Genomic DNA, 17,989 nt, shown 5'->3' with positions numbered 1-17,989 from the left:
CACCTTTTTCCTCTAGATGGCGCCAGAGAAGGTCAAACGTCTTTAGCTTTCGACTCCCCGAATAAATAGATTTGTGATTAAAAATAAATACATTGACAAATTAAATTAGCAATTATTCTATACATGTAAAACTAAATAATTTTATTAACTATGCGAGCAACATTAACCATTTCCAACGCTAAGATTAAAATTTTTTAAAAGTAACTGATGTAAAAAATGTTGTGAGAAAATGCAAATAAACCGATATGCGTCAATAAGATAAAGAACAGTGATGAGAAAAATTATTATAATAAAACGCTATAAAACGTTATTTTAACCGACGAAAAGGCGTGCCTCTTGCCACGTCAACGGCGCATGCGCATCGGCCAGTTAGTCATTTGACGACGTGTACCCGGTGTGTACAAGTATTCAGGTGCCTTGTCGTTTCCGGTGCCATCTTACTATAAAACACCCGAAGAGCGCCTGAAATTGTCCAACCATGGGGGGTACCCAGAGTATGGAGATTCCGGGTGGCGGCTCGGAGGGGTATCACGTCCTCCGGGTGAGTTTCCAATCTACAACCGCTGCAGTTAGCGCCTAGCGGTTAGCTTAGCATCTTCTGCAAGCTCAGTGTTGTGATGTGAGGATGCTATGTCAGGCCTGTAGACGTGGAATCTCCTGCTGTATTTTAACGTATTAAGCAATTACGTTTTATTCAGCCCATCGTTCGGTTAGTATATCAATTGTCTTCGTCAAGTCAACTGGGTTAGCAGTGACAGCTAACCAGCCCAACAGCTTCTACTGGCTTCATGTGCAGTGTATTTATCTAATAGATTATTTACCCTGCGTTGGCATTCTAACTACTCTGATACAGCGTTATTCATGGGCCTAGTCTCGAATCTGGTATCGTTATTCAACAGAAATATTTAGAACATAAATATTCAAGTGGTGTTTTTGTCCCAAGTGTTTTCTTCCCCCAACATTGTCTCATCAGGCGTTTGTTTCCATGCAGGTGCAGGAGAATTCACCTGGACACCGGGCAGGACTGGAGCCATTCTTCGACTTCATCGTTTCCATCAATAATACCAGGCTGGTAGGTCTTTCTGAATGTTCCGTCAATGATCATCCTCCTCTTCGTATCCTCATTGGTTGACTTCGTAGTCTCCTTTTTCATGGTACCTCCATCTACTACAACCTCGTGTCCAAACCTTCGTACGTCTGACGTCGTTCACAGTAACTCATCTCCTTGGCAACCTCAGTATCTTCATCTCCGCCACTTCTCTTTTTCTGCTTCCTGTGTTTCTGTCACTTTTTCTAGTCCTCTTCTGTGTCGTCTTGTCTCCTCCTATTCCACCCTGCTTGCTCTCTCTTCTTCTTGGGAATGCAGGTTGTCCGACAATGGGCTGGTTTTAACAGTTTATTCGTCCCTCAGATAAAGTTGTCCCGCTTGGAGCTCTTATCTCATGCAGATAGCACGGTCTAAATTAAAAATGCTGACAGTCAGAAAAAAAATTAGCGTTTGAGTGCACCCAACTGACACAAAATGTCAGTAAGTAAATGTAAAATATAACCATTAGATGTTTTCTTTAGCTGAATTCATTAAATAAATACTCTTAATATCATTTTATTCAGTTTTGATGACACATTTTACAATTATGTGTGTGAATATGATGTGTTTATCATGAAGCAAATTGTTTCCCACCAGAACAAGGACAATGACACTCTGAAAGACTTGCTGAAGGCCAGTGTGGAGAAACCAGTCAAGATGCTGGTCTACTCTTCAAAGACACTGGAGCTCCGGGAGTCTACGGTGACGCCCAGCAACCTGTGGGGCGGCCAGGGTTTACTCGGAGTCTCCATTCGTTTCTGCAGCTTTGAGGGAGCCAACGAGAACGTTTGGCATGTCCTGGTGAGTCATCCCAATTTCCCCTGCTTGTTCCACCAAGATGCTGTTGTTGTTTGTTTTGTAATCCGCTCTGTGTTGTCGACGTACAGGAAGTGGAACCTAATTCTCCCGCGGCTCTGGCCGGCCTGCGACCGCACACAGATTACATCATTGGAGCTGACACTGTCATGAACGAGGTGACGGTGACGGAGAGCCGGCTTTCCCTGCTTCCCATCAATGTCTAATATTTCTGCTTGTTTTGTTTGTGTGCTGCAGTCAGAGGACTTGTTCTCCCTGATAGAAAGCTACGAGGGGAAGGGACTCAAGCTCTACGTCTACAATACGGACACAGACAATTGCAGAGAAGTGGTCATTACTCCCAACAGTTCCTGGGGCGGCGAGGGCAGGTAACTCATGCTTATGATAAAATAACTTCTGAATTATTGATGTGGTGGGTAGAGTAAATCCAGTGTTCATCTCCTCTCATGTTTACATGCCTGATCCCTGTCAAGCGATCTGCTGCTTGAACAACAGTTTGTCTGTGTTTGGGGTTGTTAAAGGTCAGAAGAGAGTCACTGAAGTCAACAACAAGAATGTTTTCTCCTCTGTTGCAGTTTGGGTTGTGGGATCGGATACGGTTACCTGCACCGGATCCCCACACGACCTTTTGAGGAGGGGAAGAAGATCAGCTTTCCTGGAAACTCTCCCAGCAGCGAGCCAGTCAGTCCACTGAAGGACGGATTCACTGAGGTTTGACCTTCATCCTGAGAGTCTGGAGTTCGGTGTCTGACTCACTCATGTTCTGTCTACAGGTTCAGTTGTCGGCGGTGAGTCCTCCTGCCACCGCTCCTCTGCTGCCCTCTGGTCTGGAAGATTCCCTCTCCAGCCTGTCGATCAACCAAGCCCCGCTCACCATGCCCAGTGAGCTGCAGACAGGTATCTCATCACGATACAATGTTGTTGTTCAGTCAGATATTCAGCAGTGGTTGTTGCTTGCAGGTTTGCCCACAGTTCCTCTGCTGCCCTCCTCCACCAGCCCCTCCCTCAGCCCCCTCAACCCTGCCGCCACCAGCTTCAACACTGCCGCCCCCAGGTTACCAGGTGAGGACCAGACTCTGTTGCAGCCTTCCAAGTTCCACGTCACTGGTGCTTTGTTTGCCTTCTGTCTTGATTACACAGACTGAGTCATAGGGAAATTGGGTCATGTGACTCCTGGGTTTACTTTTACCTCGTCCAACACAAGCCGTTGACAGATTTCAGTGTTATTCATACTTTTGATGATTTTATTGGCTGTAGAGCCTTTGGGAAATATTCTGTCTAAAACTTGTGTCATACAGGTAAAGCATGTTCTTTATTTTTGTATTTTTGTTTCATACACTACACTATTACATCACTATTGTGATTATTTTATTATCAGTGTTGTTGTTAACATCTATTTTAAATTCCCATAATCTCTGGAGTCCTTATTATTAGTTACTGTCGATATTATTACTATCATTTAACGTCACAAATGTATCAGGGATGTTCCTCAAAAGAGAGCGCCGTCATCATTATTATTATTTTTATGAAAATCTTTAATCTGATCTGGTCCCGTTGGGATCAAACTGCCAGTGTGATAACTTTTTGCTAGTATGTCAAAAAGATTTTGATATGACTACACGGGTCGAGTGTCGGGCTTTTTCTGATACATTCTTATGAATGCCTTCAAAACCTGTGTGTCAAAGTGAGCTTAATAAAACATGTTAACTCTGGTTGACTCTCAGGTCTGATGCCCCTCCCGGACAACTTGCCTAATATCATGCCGTTGCCAGACCTCAGTGCCATGACATTACCAGGCACTACTCTACCACCAGCGAATGCAGCAGGTATGACCTTTAACATCTGGGTCAATGTTCTAGTCAAGTGACCTTCTCACTATGTGGGTAGTTTCTAGTTGTTTTGAACCATAAAAAGCTGTTTCTGTTGAGTCATTATAGTGAATAAAAAAAGGCGATATTTGATTGCAGTCCTGCCGTCTTTCCTGTAGGTGTCGCTGCACTGGCGTCTTCCCCTCCCCTGAATCTTCCTTCTCTACCACCGCTGCACTTCCCGGGTTTGAATCCTCTGAAGCCCCTTCCGCTCGATCCACTCCTGCCCTTGGACATGACCCAGTTCCTGTCCACCGCCACAGCGGCCACGACAGCGTCCGTCACAGCCACGCCGGTCCCCCAACCCATCGCCGCCACAGAAAGTCCTGCTCCAGTGGAAACAACGCCGTCGTCCTAATGAACCAGTACCAAGCCCACCATCCTTGTACCATCAAACCAAAATGCATATGGTCGACTCCTCCTTCCACCTGTCTCTTTCTCCTCCCATGAGTGATCGGCGGTTGCACCTGTCTTGTGACGGCGGCTTTCGATTCAAGTCTTTATACCACATTCTCATCATTGCTGCTTCGTCACGAATGACAGCTTCACGGTGTGAACACAACAAACGCGTCATGGCTGAAAACACACCTGTGTTTCCAGTCCTCGCCTCCTTCCTGTTTCATATTTAACTTTTTGTTTCACTGTTTGATCCTCTGTACAGCTCCTTCTGTTTATAGGAGACAGTCACCATGGCATCTTGAGTGTGAGATGCAGGTGGCTCATGTGCAACTCTTCTGACGTGGTTTATCTAAGACATCGACAGCGTGTACAGTGCGAGCAATAAAGCCAAATTAATTTTAAGCTTCTGGTCTTTCTTTACTCTTCTTTACTCTTTAAGCTTAGTTAAGTTCTATTTGGGAAAGTGTTCTGACCACCATTATTGTGTTGCGTCATTTCAACCGCACCATTATTCATTCGGTACAGTTTTAAGGTTCAGCCACTTGCCTTCTGGCAGGAAGATAATTCCCCTGCGAGGCACTTGGAGTCCTTGTGATGATGCCACCTTCTGCAGTCCAGGCTTGAAGGAGACCACTAAGTCGAGCTTTGATGGAATAAAGGAAAATATTAAATTGAGTACATAAGGAATTTCATGATTCAAATGCAGAATAATAAAGAGAACACATAAGCTCAGCAGAGGTTCTGGACGTTCTTACTTCTTGTGCTTTCTGGCTGAGCTTTGCTTCGGTTTTAGTGGTAGTCTAACCACCTATTGCCAAGAGGTGGTATCTCAAACTCATCCTGGATGGTTGAAGGTCAGAAAAGACACAGGGAGGTGTGGATGTAGTCGGGGGAAGGACAAGACCGAACAGAGAAACAACATCAGCAAACAGGACTCAACCTGAGTGGCACAAGCTGCTGTTGTACCCAGGACTTCAGTAGGACTTGAACTACTTTTGAAAGCCATAGTTCCTGGGTTCAAATCCTCCTTGGTGTTCCTCTTCTGTTAAGTTATAAGGTTTCCTGCCACAGCATTTTGTAACTAAAACTTCTTTCCTTCTTTTGGACCGACAAACTTTCCAGGGCGTCCCTCATGTTGCGGTGAACCTTTCAGGATGTCACGAGTCAAAGAAAGGTCCTCTGAATACAAACAAACTTAGGGAGATCATATGCATGTAAAAGCTACAATCTTGGAACAATAAGTTGCTACAAAGTCAGTATCCGGAAAATGCAGTTTTGCTTCCAGGCTGCAACTTTCAAGTGCAAAATAAATTCGGATCGGCTTCACGCCTTGTCCTTTGCTTGCTGCTGTTTGTATTTTAATTTCCTGTATCAGCATAAATATTAACAATTGCATACATGTACATATTTTTATTTACAGGGTGACACATTTCTGAAGCATCCACTTGATATCCAGCGGAGGAGGACTTCTGACCGCACGCTGTCAGGTGACTGGTGTTACACGGAAGGAAACCAACATGAATGTTTCAGTCAGTGGCCAGCAGGTGCAGTGGACATCTGGCGTTTCTCTAATCAGGATTCAAGTCAGCGCGGCAGGAAGCATTCACACGTTAAACTAAAAACAACAATTATAGCAGCAAACTGAGTAAATCCTCCTGGAGGGACCCAAAACAGGGGAAGTGGGATTAACATTTCCCCCCCAAAAAAGTCCTCTCACTCAAGTGGAAGACGACGTCTACGAAAATATGTTGTTTATCGTAACGGAGCTGTGGCCTGATCAGTCTTATCTGCCGTCCTGACACGTGTACGTGGTGCCAAATCTGTGATCTGATGATGGCAAGTGCAAATCAACTCCAGAACCTCTATCTGGATATTTTTCAGTTCAAGTTAGCTCCTGGTTCGTGCAGACGTACTTGAAGGACAAACAATGCCAAGAGAAAGTCCATGCGTGCTCAAGTCTCCTTCCGTATCACTGACTCCTCCTGAAGCCGAGCTGGGCTAGTTTATGCAAAGGTGCAGAGCAACACACTTTTTATTTTTTCGGGGTCTGTTTGAGTCCATAAACAAATCCACAAACCACCAGCTCCACTTTCATTTCAAACATCTTCTTCTTCACCAACCACCGCGGACGTGTTTGGAGGCAAATAGCTCCAACGTCCAGTTTCCAACGTCCAGTGTCAGTCCATCCATTTACTCCATTAGGAAACGTCTGCTCTTGAAAGCACATGGACATCAACTATCCTGGGGGTTGGCCAGCCAGTCAGAAGATGGGCAGGGAGGAGGTTGAGGGCTGTAGGGAGCCAGAGGAGTTTGAGCGTCTCATGTGAGGGAGGAGGTACGAGTCTGAGCACAGCTGGTGGACGTCGAAACGGTCCTCCTTTCTATAGGCCAGACATCGACGGATGAAGCCCTGCAGAGTCAAAGTCAGTTTTAATTCTTCACATTCCCCACCTTCATGATGGTCCTCCCGTGTCCTTCTCTTGAGTTGTGTTCACAGACAATTACAACTGAGCAGACAGCTACACATGGGTGCAGTGCATGCTTCTGTAAATGTCACCCTCCCTGGTGTTCCAGCATTATATCGGCTTCTAGTTGCCCTTCATCCACCTCACAGCATCTGCAGCAGAGCTTCTCATTCTTCCTGAGACTAGATGTCCGAGACAATTCCTCAGTCTTGCACTAAAATCCAGCACTAAATTTGCGATAGCCAAAGCGAATATATGTTTGTTCCGCCGTCTGGAGCTCCTTGCCATAATACAAAAGTCATCAAAAAAAACCTTTGTATAAACAACCATAACTCAATGTAAAAGGTATTTTAAATTCTGCCTTGCAAATATGAAACATGTAGCAACATGAAACCTGATTGCCAAACCACTGGACCGATATTTCCTGTATGTGTGTGAGCGTGAGTGTGTATGTGTGTGTGCTCCCTGACACAAGGGTAACTCCTACTAGTTGTGCAACGTGATAAATGATCATGACATCTCTCAAAACCACTTTCAGATTTCAAGCCAGGTCGTGGCTTGTGTCATTTCTAATTCAATGAGACACCAGGATTTTCCAAAACTATCTAAATAAAAAAGCTTGTGGGTTATTTCTATTCACTTATTTAGTTTCTCCACAGAGCTGTCTTCTCCTTCTCCTTGCCTTTGGCTATTTCCCATCAGAGCATGTCAGCCTCCAGATCATCCTCCAACGTCACACCTGTCCTCTTCATGTATCACATCCTTGAACCTTGTCTTGAATTTGTCTTCCTCTTTTCCTTTTTCCTGGTATCCTCCTGGTCCAACACTGTCTCTCCTCGTCTCATGTCCCAACATCCCTAACTGAATCTCCAAACTTCTCCATCCACGTGAGCTGTTGATACACTCATTTCTGATTTTCTTTCTTAAGACATTTGAGCTCTGCACCACAAAATGGTGGTTAATGCTAATAAGAATGGGCCGAGGAAGACTTGGCAGTGTGCTTTACCTTGGCTTCTGTGCTGGCCTGTGGTTTAGCTGGGAATTGGACCTCTGTTGCTTTGAGGATGGTGTTCTCCTGTAGAATGTCTTGCTGCGACTGGTTGTGACCAAACGGCTGATGAAAACAAGCAAAAAAACCCACAATAAAAATTCTCCTTCAACAAGAAACACTTCTTGTTTTCTTAATGTTGTAGTGAACATGAATTCAATTCACCTTGCGCCCATAGAGGCACTGGAAGAAAATCACCCCTACAGACCAGACATCCACTTTGTTTGAGATCTTTGGTGGCTCCTTTCCCACCACAAAACATTCTGGGGGAAGGTACCTAAACACAAACGTAACCAGCTGACTATTTGAACATAAAAAAAAAAAGTTCAGATGAGTTTCAGGAGTCATTTATACCAGTAGGTGCCAGCTCCTTGCGAGGTCAGGTCCATCCCATCAACGCCATAGTTGTCATCGTCCATAATTTTGGACAGGCCAAAGTCTGTGATCTTGATTTCTCCACACGCCGTGCCGTCCACCAGTAAGATGTTACCTGTGTGCATTTAACAGACAATGTAAACCACTTCCACATCACTTCTAAAGTCAAGCTGAAGAAGAAGAGGGGTGTAAGGAGGCCTGCGTTGAGCTGCTCCAGAGGAAGACTATGAATTGTGCTGAATAGAACCACAGACAACAACACACTAAACTCACCGGGCTTGAGGTCGTAGTGGATGATGGGAGGCTTGATCTCATTTAGGTAACGCAGGGCGCTGACTATCTGCATGACAATGGAGCGAGCCTCCTTCTCTGACATCAGCTTGTTTTGCTTCAGGTAGAAGTCCAAATCGTTCCCTTCACAAAACTCCAACACTGTGCAGAACCTGAGTGGAGTGGGACACAGAGGATTTGTTTGATTTCCATACAAGCCAATGTGTGCCACTTGAAAATGGAAGAAAGTTCATTGAAGTTTAACTAGTCTCACAGCCTGAATGACTTGTTTAGTGAGCCTTCCCTGGAGGACAAAGCAAAATAGAAGATTTATGGATGTAAGTTACTCTCTAAGTTTGAAATGTAAAAAAAGCAATTTGGAAAACAATGGAATTTGGGAAAAAATAAAACAAAATTCATAGGGATTGTGGAGGTGTTCATATACCGTAAACCTAAAATACAGCAGGGAGACCCAACAAATATGCAGTCTTAAAAATATTTCTTTCTAATTCCAGCCATTAGTTCTATGAAATGAAGTATGGAAGTGAAAATGGAAGTAGCCTTTCTTCACACTATTACTTGGATGAATTATGCCAGCTCATATTACACGGATAACAACGCCAAGTTTTGAGGCCAGGTGAGGAAACATTAACACACTGAACAAGCAACAAACGCCTCTTGGCATCGGCAGGTAATTAATGAAACATTTTTGAAGCTGCTCTAATGGTTGATTCTTTTCCAAATCTGATAGCACACACGCGATTGTTTGCTAACTCTGACGTAAAGCCTTCAGGCAGAGTACAAAGAACTAGGGCTTTATTTGAATTTTTTGGGAAGGGCCCTGACAAAAGCTCAAATCTCATTGCTGGTTTTGCCCAGCTGAGTTAAAAAAAATGTGCAGTCAGCAAAGCACCACGGAGGGGCGATAAAGGACATCAACAGATGGACAAGGTGAAAGGTCACTCACGTGTCAGTGTCCAGGGAGAAATAGTCATAAAGTTTAACTATTCTGGGATGGTCTAGCTGCTTGTGTATCCGGTACTCCCTGCACGCATGCCTAGAAGGAAATAAAAATCAACGTCATGCGCCTGTGTGTATAAGAAAATAAGCGAATGAGGAGCTAGAGACATACTTGTGGTAGTTTTCCTTTTTTTCTTCTCTCCAGTTCTTATTGAGTTGGTGGATTTTCACTGCTGCATAACGCTGCTCAAACAGGTCAAATGCCTGCATTGAAAAGGAAAACATACAAGCGTTGAGATTTCAGCTGCTCTATGTCCAACATACTGTACTTCTGTGGTTAGTTTCCATTTCTTATTTTATCATGTTTTGGATTTTTTTTTTGAAACACAGCTCTACTGTTCAGTCAGAAATGTGTCGATCATTTTAATCAACATGAATATTTCAATGTGATATTGCTCTCTTAATTAAAAAGGATAATTTTGAGGAACACAATGTGATTCTTAAACCAGAAATGAATCAACTGAGTAAGGTATAAGATTGCTAAACGTAAGATTTTCCCAGAGACTTCCTTTCAGCAGTTTGACGATATAAAAGAAAAAGTGTCCACTCCTAATTTGATTGTGAAACTAATATTTTTTTATCTGAATTTCTTTGCTACTCAACTGCAACACAAGTTCGTCATCATTCAAAATCGAATTACATTTATTTGAAAATCATTCTGTAATTACATCGAGACTGACCGAACACACACACAAAAGACATCAAGTTGTATTGGAAGCAGATTATTAGAACATTATGAATACAATATTGTAGTTACCTTATAAACTTCACTGAAGCCTCCTCTGCCCAGCAGGTGCAGCAGCAGGTACCGTTCATTCAAGGTGGGGTGATCTTTAAACCTGCCACGTGAGATATTATGTGATTTTATCATGAATCTTCAGACACTGGAAGTGACATTTTACTTCCTGTGTGCTATCATACAACAGAACTGCGTGCTCCTTCTCAGAAAAAGAGCTGAGAGCAGTTAAGATTCTATGTAAACAACTTATGTAAGAAACACGTAGCAGGAATGCAAGCAAGGAGTGGTATAGCATCCTGTGTATATTTCAAGTTTGTTCTTGTTAGCGTGGCTTGCATACATACATAGAAAGAGTTTTAATCTCGCAGAAGTCAGATCATTTCATTCATTTTTTATCAATTCACAAGCTTGTGGAGGAATTCGCTCCAGCAGAGACGTTATCCTAGTGGAGTGACCCCAAAGGAAGTAGATAGTAGTCGATTCTATTTAGCTCTAGCACTAATATAAATGATCAGTTGACACGTGCTGTGACGGTGATGTGTCTTACGCTGAGCTGTCCTCGTTGTTTATCCTCTTCAGCTCTCTGATGTGAAGGTTTCTCACACGCTCCAACCGCTCCAGTTCAGCTTGTATCTCTGCTTCCTCCTGCAGAAACCCAACATAGAAGGGTACAACTCAGTGTTGTGACGTAGTCTAAATTCATTTATTTGAAACACATTTAGTTTGTCACACTGACCTTCTTAAGGTGACCAAGACGAAGCTTGAAGATTTCTTCCTGCTCGTGGTACTCTGCTAAAGTCAGTCTGCCAACAGACGAACAGGTAAAATTTTAAGGAAACTTAACACATAAGACAAACTTATTTTGACAACAATGTTTAGGGTTTCTGCTAGGATTTTTTTTTAACCGTTGCCCAATCCCTAAAATGTGACAGTGTTGATACTCACAGCTGAGGCAGGGAGGGCTTGAGGAAGGGGTCTGAATCATTGCCATTTACAACTTTGGTTTTTCTCTGCTTGGGCTCCGAAGTGGAAGCCACAGAGACGGAAGGTGAGGCTGGATTTGGAGGCTTCCTCTTGGCCAGCTGCTTTCTCTGTCTCTCTATGTCCTCCCTCTGCTGGTTAATGCCTTCTTGTTGCCTGTGTGTAGAGAGGGGGAGAGAGATTATAGGGCATGATAAACACAAGATACTGAGCCACAATATCAAATTTACTTATGCATGCAGCACTGTTGGGGCACAATCACATAAGTTTTTTTATACCGATTGCTTTGTTTCTTTACACTTCCATCAAAGGAACCTCTTTTTCAGATTGCTCTAGTAAAGGAACTCGAGTAGAGGTGAATGCAACATTGCGCTGTGAAACTACTTGTGACGGTTCCTATTCAAATTTAACTGTGTTACTAGGACATCTGGAGTGTAGCTTCAATGCAGTTGGAGTCTCACTTGATAAGGTTCTGGAATGCATATCCGTCGGTCCACTGTTCTGTGTAGGATGCTCCATGTCTGACAGTGGTGAAGTGGCCAAGGCGGAGACGGTCCTGCATGCTCTTCTCACGACAGGACTGCTTCTCCTGGGTACTCTGTGCACCAAACCAGTCAAAACATAACTCAGTGACCTTGACAGAGTACTCCATTCACATCACTGATGAGTCATTCATAAATAGCACATTTCAACATCACCACACCATCATCATCACCAGCTGGTTTCAATAAAACCAAACACAGCTCATACCTTTTCTATGAGTAGCTTCTTGCTCATAGTGATGCACTTGTTGAGCCTCTCTTTATACTTCTCCAGGAGTTTCTGCTGTTCATCGATCTGTCTTCGGAGATCGCAGTTAGCCTGTTGAGCCGGAGGGGAAGAAGTGGAGGAATCAGGTTCAGAGATATGTGGCATAAATAATTTAAACATCATAGTTCAATATGTCAATAAAATGTATATTCTTTACTGCTTTAAGATGCCAACTCACCCTGAGAAGGTCATCTATCCTCCCCTCTTTCTTCTCCAAATCCAGACTCTTGTTGCTCTCCAGCGCAGCAAGTTTTAGACCTGTTAGATCCGTCTGTTGATGTGCAGACGCCCCAGAATGCATAATATTGATAAGAAATAAATGTACAAAAATAGAGTTTTTTGGTTTGATAGAAGTATCAAATTGTAACAGAGAATTTTAAGTACGGAACTAGTAAAGCAAGAACACTTCAAGGACTTTATGCAACCCAAATCATTGATTCAGAAGTAAAACAAGAAGGGCTGAATGCTGGAGAGGTAAGTTTACTCGTTGAAAGTGTTTTCTTTGGGCGTCACATTACCTGGACACATTTACTGGAGGACAATTTGGGATTTTGTTCCCCAAAACACAGACTGGTTGGAGAAGAGCTGTTCTGCCGGATCTGCAGACACAGTGATTCAGTTACACCATGTGATAACAGACAAAGACTCACAACCTGCACAAACAGTTCAGTTATCCCTCAGTGTTTTATCTTGCTGCCAAAATACTCACGATGGAGCCTGGAGCAGAGTGTGAGTTCTGAGGAGAGCGGCGAGCTGAGGGGAGGCCTCTACCTGGACTAGAGCCATTTCCACCCTGAAACTTTTCAAAGATAAACATGTTAAGGCTGAAAGTTCTTGTTCTTGATGATAAACGAAGCAACATGGGCAGAGGCATGAATTACTCACATCAAAATAGTCGCTTATCTTAGGACCCCGTGTGGATGTTTTTCCTGCATTGAAAATATTATATGATGTTTATTTTGTCATTGATGCGAGAAAAAATACCCACACCCACATTCATTCAAGAACAGCAATCATACCTTGACTACTTTCTGAGTAGGTGTCAGCTTTCCTTTTCCTCCCTCGTGATGTTTCGGAATGCTTTTTCTCTGGAGTCTGGGAGACACAGGACAGGGGGAAACAAAGATTAATTCTCAAAGTTTTGCTGCATAAAAAAAGTGGTGGTGTTTATCAGCAACAAAGAACAGCAGCAGGAAGGAAGAGTACATACTGAGTAGGCAGGGGAGCTCCCTCTTTTCAAGTCAGAGTTCTAGGAACAGAAAATAAGGAGAGGTGGAGGTAGTGGGAGACACAGAGAGACAAGCAGGCCAAGCACAGTGAAAATGATAACAGGAGTAGTTCACATGCTACATTGAAACGACCAAGAGATTCACTGAAACTATTGATTGACAGGAATCACATGGTGATAGTGTAATCTTGTTCTACTTTCTTTTGGCTTTGAGGTGAGCTGAGCCAGTAATGCAAAGCTGCAGAAGTGGTTTACCTCTGACTCCTTGTCACTGGATGAGCCGAGACTTCCGTAGCTGTGGTTTGACGACTCATTGGCCAGGCCCTGCACAATAGACACCCGGAAAAAGAGTTACTTTCACATGCCATAATTACCTGTTTTAAGGGACTTAGAAGTTCTATAACTATTATTCTACAGAGAAGTCAGTTAACCCAGATTTCCTGGTACAAAACCTTCATTCTTTTGAGCAACTGACTTCTAGGAAGTATGTCATTTCTAAATAGCTGTAACTGAGACTTCTTGGTAAGCCTACAAAAAAACTAGCACATCAATAAATAGATTGAGGAAAAAGATTGTTTAAAAGGAAGAGTGTTTTTTGCTTTGTTACAAGAGCATTTGTCAAGAAAATTTGTGCTTTCTTGAAATACAGAAACATTGCATGAGAATTGTACATGATGCACCTACCGAAAGAGTTAACATCAGTTTTGACTGAGCAACAATATATATATATATATATATATATATATATATATATAAATTAGCTTTTGAAATGATGCATAGATTCTCGGTATTGAAAAATCTGTCATAAATATTGACTTTGATTTAAAGTTGTTACCTTAGCACCTCCACTCATGCTGCCTGTGCTGCCTCCTGTGTTGCCACTGACAGCTCCGGTGAATCGGGCTTCCAGCAGCTCCTGCCTCCTGGGATCCAAACTGTGCAGCTCCTCCATGGGGCCTAGACAAGGTCATTAAGCAAAGCAAGGTTAAATGTTTAAATTGTAATCATCACGCAGTATCTAACAAACAACGAGTACCGAACACACTGCTGTGTACACTGGAAACACATTGACAGTGCAGCAGTGACACGTGTTCTAATAACGGTCCATAAATAATGCACATTTATCCTATGATGGAAGGCTCTGTTAGCAAGTGAAATTGTTGTTCCTCCTGCGTGAGGAAGGTCATCCTATCACTAGAAAGCCGAGTGGGAGCAGAGTAAAGGCTGTGTGTACATGTTTGAAGACACGAAAATAAGCATTGCCTCTCTAATTGGACAGTGGCCTTGTTGCACACTGCCAAACTAGGCTCTGACATTTTCATCTCTCCATAGTCTCACGCCCCTTCGGACCAACACACATACTACGCTACCTAATCATCCCATCTCCTTTGTAGCAACACATCAATTCACATCTTATTTAAAAATAATATGTGTCTTCAGTAATGAAGTGTCTTATGTAAACCTTCCGACATTTACACTTGTTTTGTAAAACCAATTAGCAAGGGAGGAGAGTGACAAACATCCATATTCCCTGCAGACTACAGCTATTGCCACCCTTTGTGGACATTTGTGGGTTGTCACTTTAACATGGGTTACAACAGAAGACAGAACCGCAGAGGGATTATCTAAAGGCAAACTCATAACACAGTAAAACACAGTGTTTTACTACACTATCACTATATATATATTTACTACACTATCACTATATATATATATATATATATATATATATATATATATATATATATAGTGATAGCGTAAGCTCCACAAAAGAGGAACGAACAGCTGTAGTTATCGAAGTATTGAACACGCTATGTTGTTTGTAGTATCACAAACACAGTAGCATATCAATACCAACATGTGGATCCATACAGTGTGGCACAATCAAGCATTGCAATGTTTCAGTGCATTTATGTTTTCTCAATATAAATATGTATATTGTTGTGTTGTTGTTTAACCATGAAGTTGAAGCATAAAGTCAATGATTAACTAAACAACTCAAATATTAGAACCCACGTGTACCGTCTAGATATGAACTGATACTTGCATGTACCTACATCTTCCCCATAGATCCCTATCACTCACTAATAACACAGTAATAGCATGGGCTCAAGATGGCTCGCCCCCTTACTAACACTATTATGTCACGATAACTGAACGTCAGGCGTAAACACACTGGCAGCAGCTTTGATAACTAGTTTTCACGTTGAAACAAACCCACGGCCTGTCTTAAGTTCACAGCGAGGTTGATGGAAGCCAATTTGATGTTAAACTAGTGCAGAGCAGAATGTGGAGAAAAGCAGTCCGAGGCGAGAGAAAAGCCCAGGAGTGAAAGTTGACAGTGGCTCAGATAAGCTAGCCGTGTCTGGGTGCAAACATGATAGCTCGCTGCTACTCCGGCTGCTCGTCAACTCCGGTGACAGCTGACGTTTCACGGCATCAGTGAACTTGACATCCATTTTACTTCCACAAAAGGCTCGCTTCGACAACCCGTGCCTTCGACGAACACGCCACCGGAGTTGGACCGAACTCGGCGAGCTCATGTACCTTCCTTGCCCTTTGCGGTCGCCGTTATATGTTGTTGAGAGATCGTAGGGGACGAGGAGAGCTGCGACCAAGATGGCGTCGCCTCCAAACTTCCACCACCACTTCCACTGTTACTTTGGACACTCATGAAGCCACTTTACCGCCGAGAGGAGCCCTCGCGCACGCAGCTGACGGCGGAAACGCCACGCTCGCTTCCATCCTTTTCAGTTAGTCCGTCTTTGTGGCTCCTCGCAGGCGTCGCTGTCTTCCTGGTCCTGCGGGGCAGCGGTGTCTTCGGGGCTCGGTCCAGCGGAACCTTCGCATGATGACCGCAGCGCGCGCCTGCCTGCCAGCATCCAGCTCGCGAGCGGAGCTTTGATTCTGGTAGGCGAGGCTATCGCGAGGACAGGGTGCGCTCGTGACACAGACACTGATCCGCGATCAGTTCACCACCTGCAACCTGCTGTACGTGCACCGGAACAATCCTCTCAGCGTTGACCGCAGACCAGCCGTCCGCGCTCAACAAAAACAACTCTAACAATAGACGGAATAACGCCTTTATTATACCTATAAATAAACACGCCATGCAAATTAATTATAGTATAGTGAACCTTCATGCACTTGGCTTAATTTACATAATGTTTATTCATGTATTTTTAATGTCTTTCTATTCCGGCTTATCTGACTTTATAAATCTTATTTTTAAATATAATATTTACACATAATTTTAACCAATGTAATGCCTGTCTAATTTAGTTTGTGCAAATATTCATAACAAAATGTTAGTGACAATAGGTTATATATGTGTATGTCATTTATGAAGATGGTATTTTTGTGCATGTGTGTGTGTGTGTGTGTGTGTGTGTCTGCGGGAGAGAGGGAGAGGAAAGGAGGGCGGCAGGGAGACAGGAAGAGAGATTCCTGTTTTGCACAGGGGGGTGCAGGTGCCAAGATAGTGTTGTGGTCTGGGCTATAAGGTCTTTGTTCCAAATTTGGTGCAGTGCATCAAAATGCTTGCTTGTAGGGCAATGCTCACATACATACAAACACACGGACACATACACAACCCTTCCCAAACAGTTTCAGACCTGATCTGAACGACATATTTTCATTCCATCACTGCTGTGTTTGCCATGAACAGTAGTGTTTTTTTGTTTTTTTTTTACACCCCTCCAACATAGCTATCTAATAAATCTAAGTGTTTATTCACTCCACAGGAAACCGGCTAATGTTGAGGTTTCTTTCTGTCAATGCAGAGCTTTAGTTACAGTCAGGTTGCATCAGGAAACAGACCGTGGCATAAATAATCATTCTACACCTCATATGCACCTGCCCCTGGTAACCTGAATTTTGGTCACATAGTTTCCATGGAAACAGAGCATCAGACTTGACAGGCAATGAGGTGGATTGTATAAGCAGTCCACTATCTTGAAAATCCCACAAACACACACACTCACATAAACCTACAACAAGTTCATTAAATCGTTAAGTTGTTGCACCCACACGATATATTTTTCATTTTTTAGATGACCTACATTTAATAGAGATGATCATTTGTCTGTTTTAAATAAAAATATCAGCTTGTTTAACCAAGTTTGAATCAAAACAAAGCAAGATATTTTGCATAGAAACTATAAATTATATCAGACGGACGACTAATAAATTGATCCCAAATGTTATTTAAGGAACACAAACATACGTGTAGCCACAGATGTCAAGTGAGAACCAATGGACCTCCGTTGTGACATTGTGCCATAAGAGCCCCTCAGGTAGTTTGAATATTTGAAAGAAAAAGGGTAGCTTTGGAGGTCTGATGAGAAATTGGATGTGGGCACATGAACGCTGCGTGTTTGGTGGATCATAGGAAGAAATCTGCACCACCTATTTTAGCCCCACACTTTGGACCAGCTCAGGCATTGTGCAGACAAAGTGGACTCAAGAGAAAACCCTGAAAAGAATCATTTTTTATATGTAATTTTGGCCCTGGTAGAACCTGCATCTGAGTCCCTTGGCTGAGGTGCCTAACAGAGTTGAGCTTGTTTTTTTTGTTTTTTTTTTATCCATTATGACCATCACTGAAGGACAGGGGGATATAATGGTGAACAGTTCCACACGAGCCTTGTCAATACTGAACGCACAAACATATACCACAGCCATAGGAGGACTGTTTTCTCCCCTTGGGATTAATTAGGAAACCCAGTCATCCCAAAGAGACTCTGTAGTCAATGCCTTGGATGGTTGGGAATATCATATGTCACCATTAGGCCAGTGATGTTTGTAGGAGGACAGAGCAGTATGTGATTCAAGATGAGCCAGTAGTTGGTTTTTATGTTATAATTACAGACTATTTGAATAAA

At 43.0% G+C, this 17,989-nt stretch overlaps 2 protein-coding genes across 8 annotated transcripts; one reads left to right on the top strand and one right to left on the bottom strand.

The window, feature by feature from the left end:
- Window positions 1–369: 369 nt before the first annotated feature.
- Window positions 370–4,572, top strand: LOC128769373 (Golgi reassembly-stacking protein 2-like). Its single transcript, XM_053883043.1, has 10 exons — window positions 370–541; window positions 992–1,072; window positions 1,685–1,888; window positions 1,975–2,061; window positions 2,141–2,271; window positions 2,479–2,614; window positions 2,677–2,800; window positions 2,864–2,965; window positions 3,628–3,729; window positions 3,891–4,572. Exons 1-10 carry the CDS (start codon window positions 479–481, stop codon window positions 4,127–4,129), a joined length of 1,269 nt encoding a protein of 422 aa, XP_053739018.1. The 5' UTR covers window positions 370–478; the 3' UTR covers window positions 4,130–4,572.
- LOC128769372 (serine/threonine-protein kinase tousled-like 1-B) lies at window positions 2,941–16,017 on the bottom strand. Of its 7 annotated transcripts, XM_053883042.1 has the most exons (23): window positions 15,654–16,015; window positions 13,942–14,063; window positions 13,362–13,430; window positions 13,089–13,127; window positions 12,898–12,973; window positions 12,764–12,807; window positions 12,588–12,677; window positions 12,397–12,477; window positions 12,057–12,149; window positions 11,819–11,929; window positions 11,530–11,666; window positions 11,033–11,224; window positions 10,824–10,890; window positions 10,635–10,732; window positions 10,106–10,187; window positions 9,461–9,552; window positions 9,296–9,385; window positions 8,332–8,501; window positions 8,038–8,173; window positions 7,849–7,960; window positions 7,642–7,749; window positions 4,926–5,010; window positions 4,743–4,813 (listed from the first exon to the last, which is right to left on the bottom strand). In XM_053883042.1, the coding sequence occupies exons 1-22, from the start codon at window positions 15,778–15,780 to the stop codon at window positions 4,960–4,962; spliced, it is 2,187 nt and encodes a 728-aa protein (XP_053739017.1). In that variant the 5' UTR covers window positions 15,781–16,015; the 3' UTR covers window positions 4,743–4,813; window positions 4,926–4,959. The 7 variants fall into 7 exon arrangements, with proteins under 7 accessions (XP_053739013.1, XP_053739017.1, XP_053739012.1 ...); XM_053883038.1 differs by lacking the exon at window positions 4,926–5,010 and having other exon boundaries at window positions 2,941–4,813; window positions 15,654–16,017; XM_053883037.1 differs by lacking the exons at window positions 4,743–4,813; window positions 4,926–5,010 and adding an exon at window positions 5,046–6,580 and having other exon boundaries at window positions 12,588–12,671; window positions 15,654–16,012.
- Window positions 16,018–17,989: the final 1,972 nt, after the last annotated feature.

The sequence above is a fragment of the Synchiropus splendidus genome, chromosome 13 (genome assembly GCF_027744825.2).
Source record: "Synchiropus splendidus isolate RoL2022-P1 chromosome 13, RoL_Sspl_1.0, whole genome shotgun sequence".
In the NCBI taxonomy this organism is placed as follows: Eukaryota; Metazoa; Chordata; class Actinopteri; order Syngnathiformes; family Callionymidae; genus Synchiropus; species Synchiropus splendidus.
Note: the sequence above shows the minus strand (reverse complement) of the source record. Positions and strands in the feature narration are given on the sequence as shown.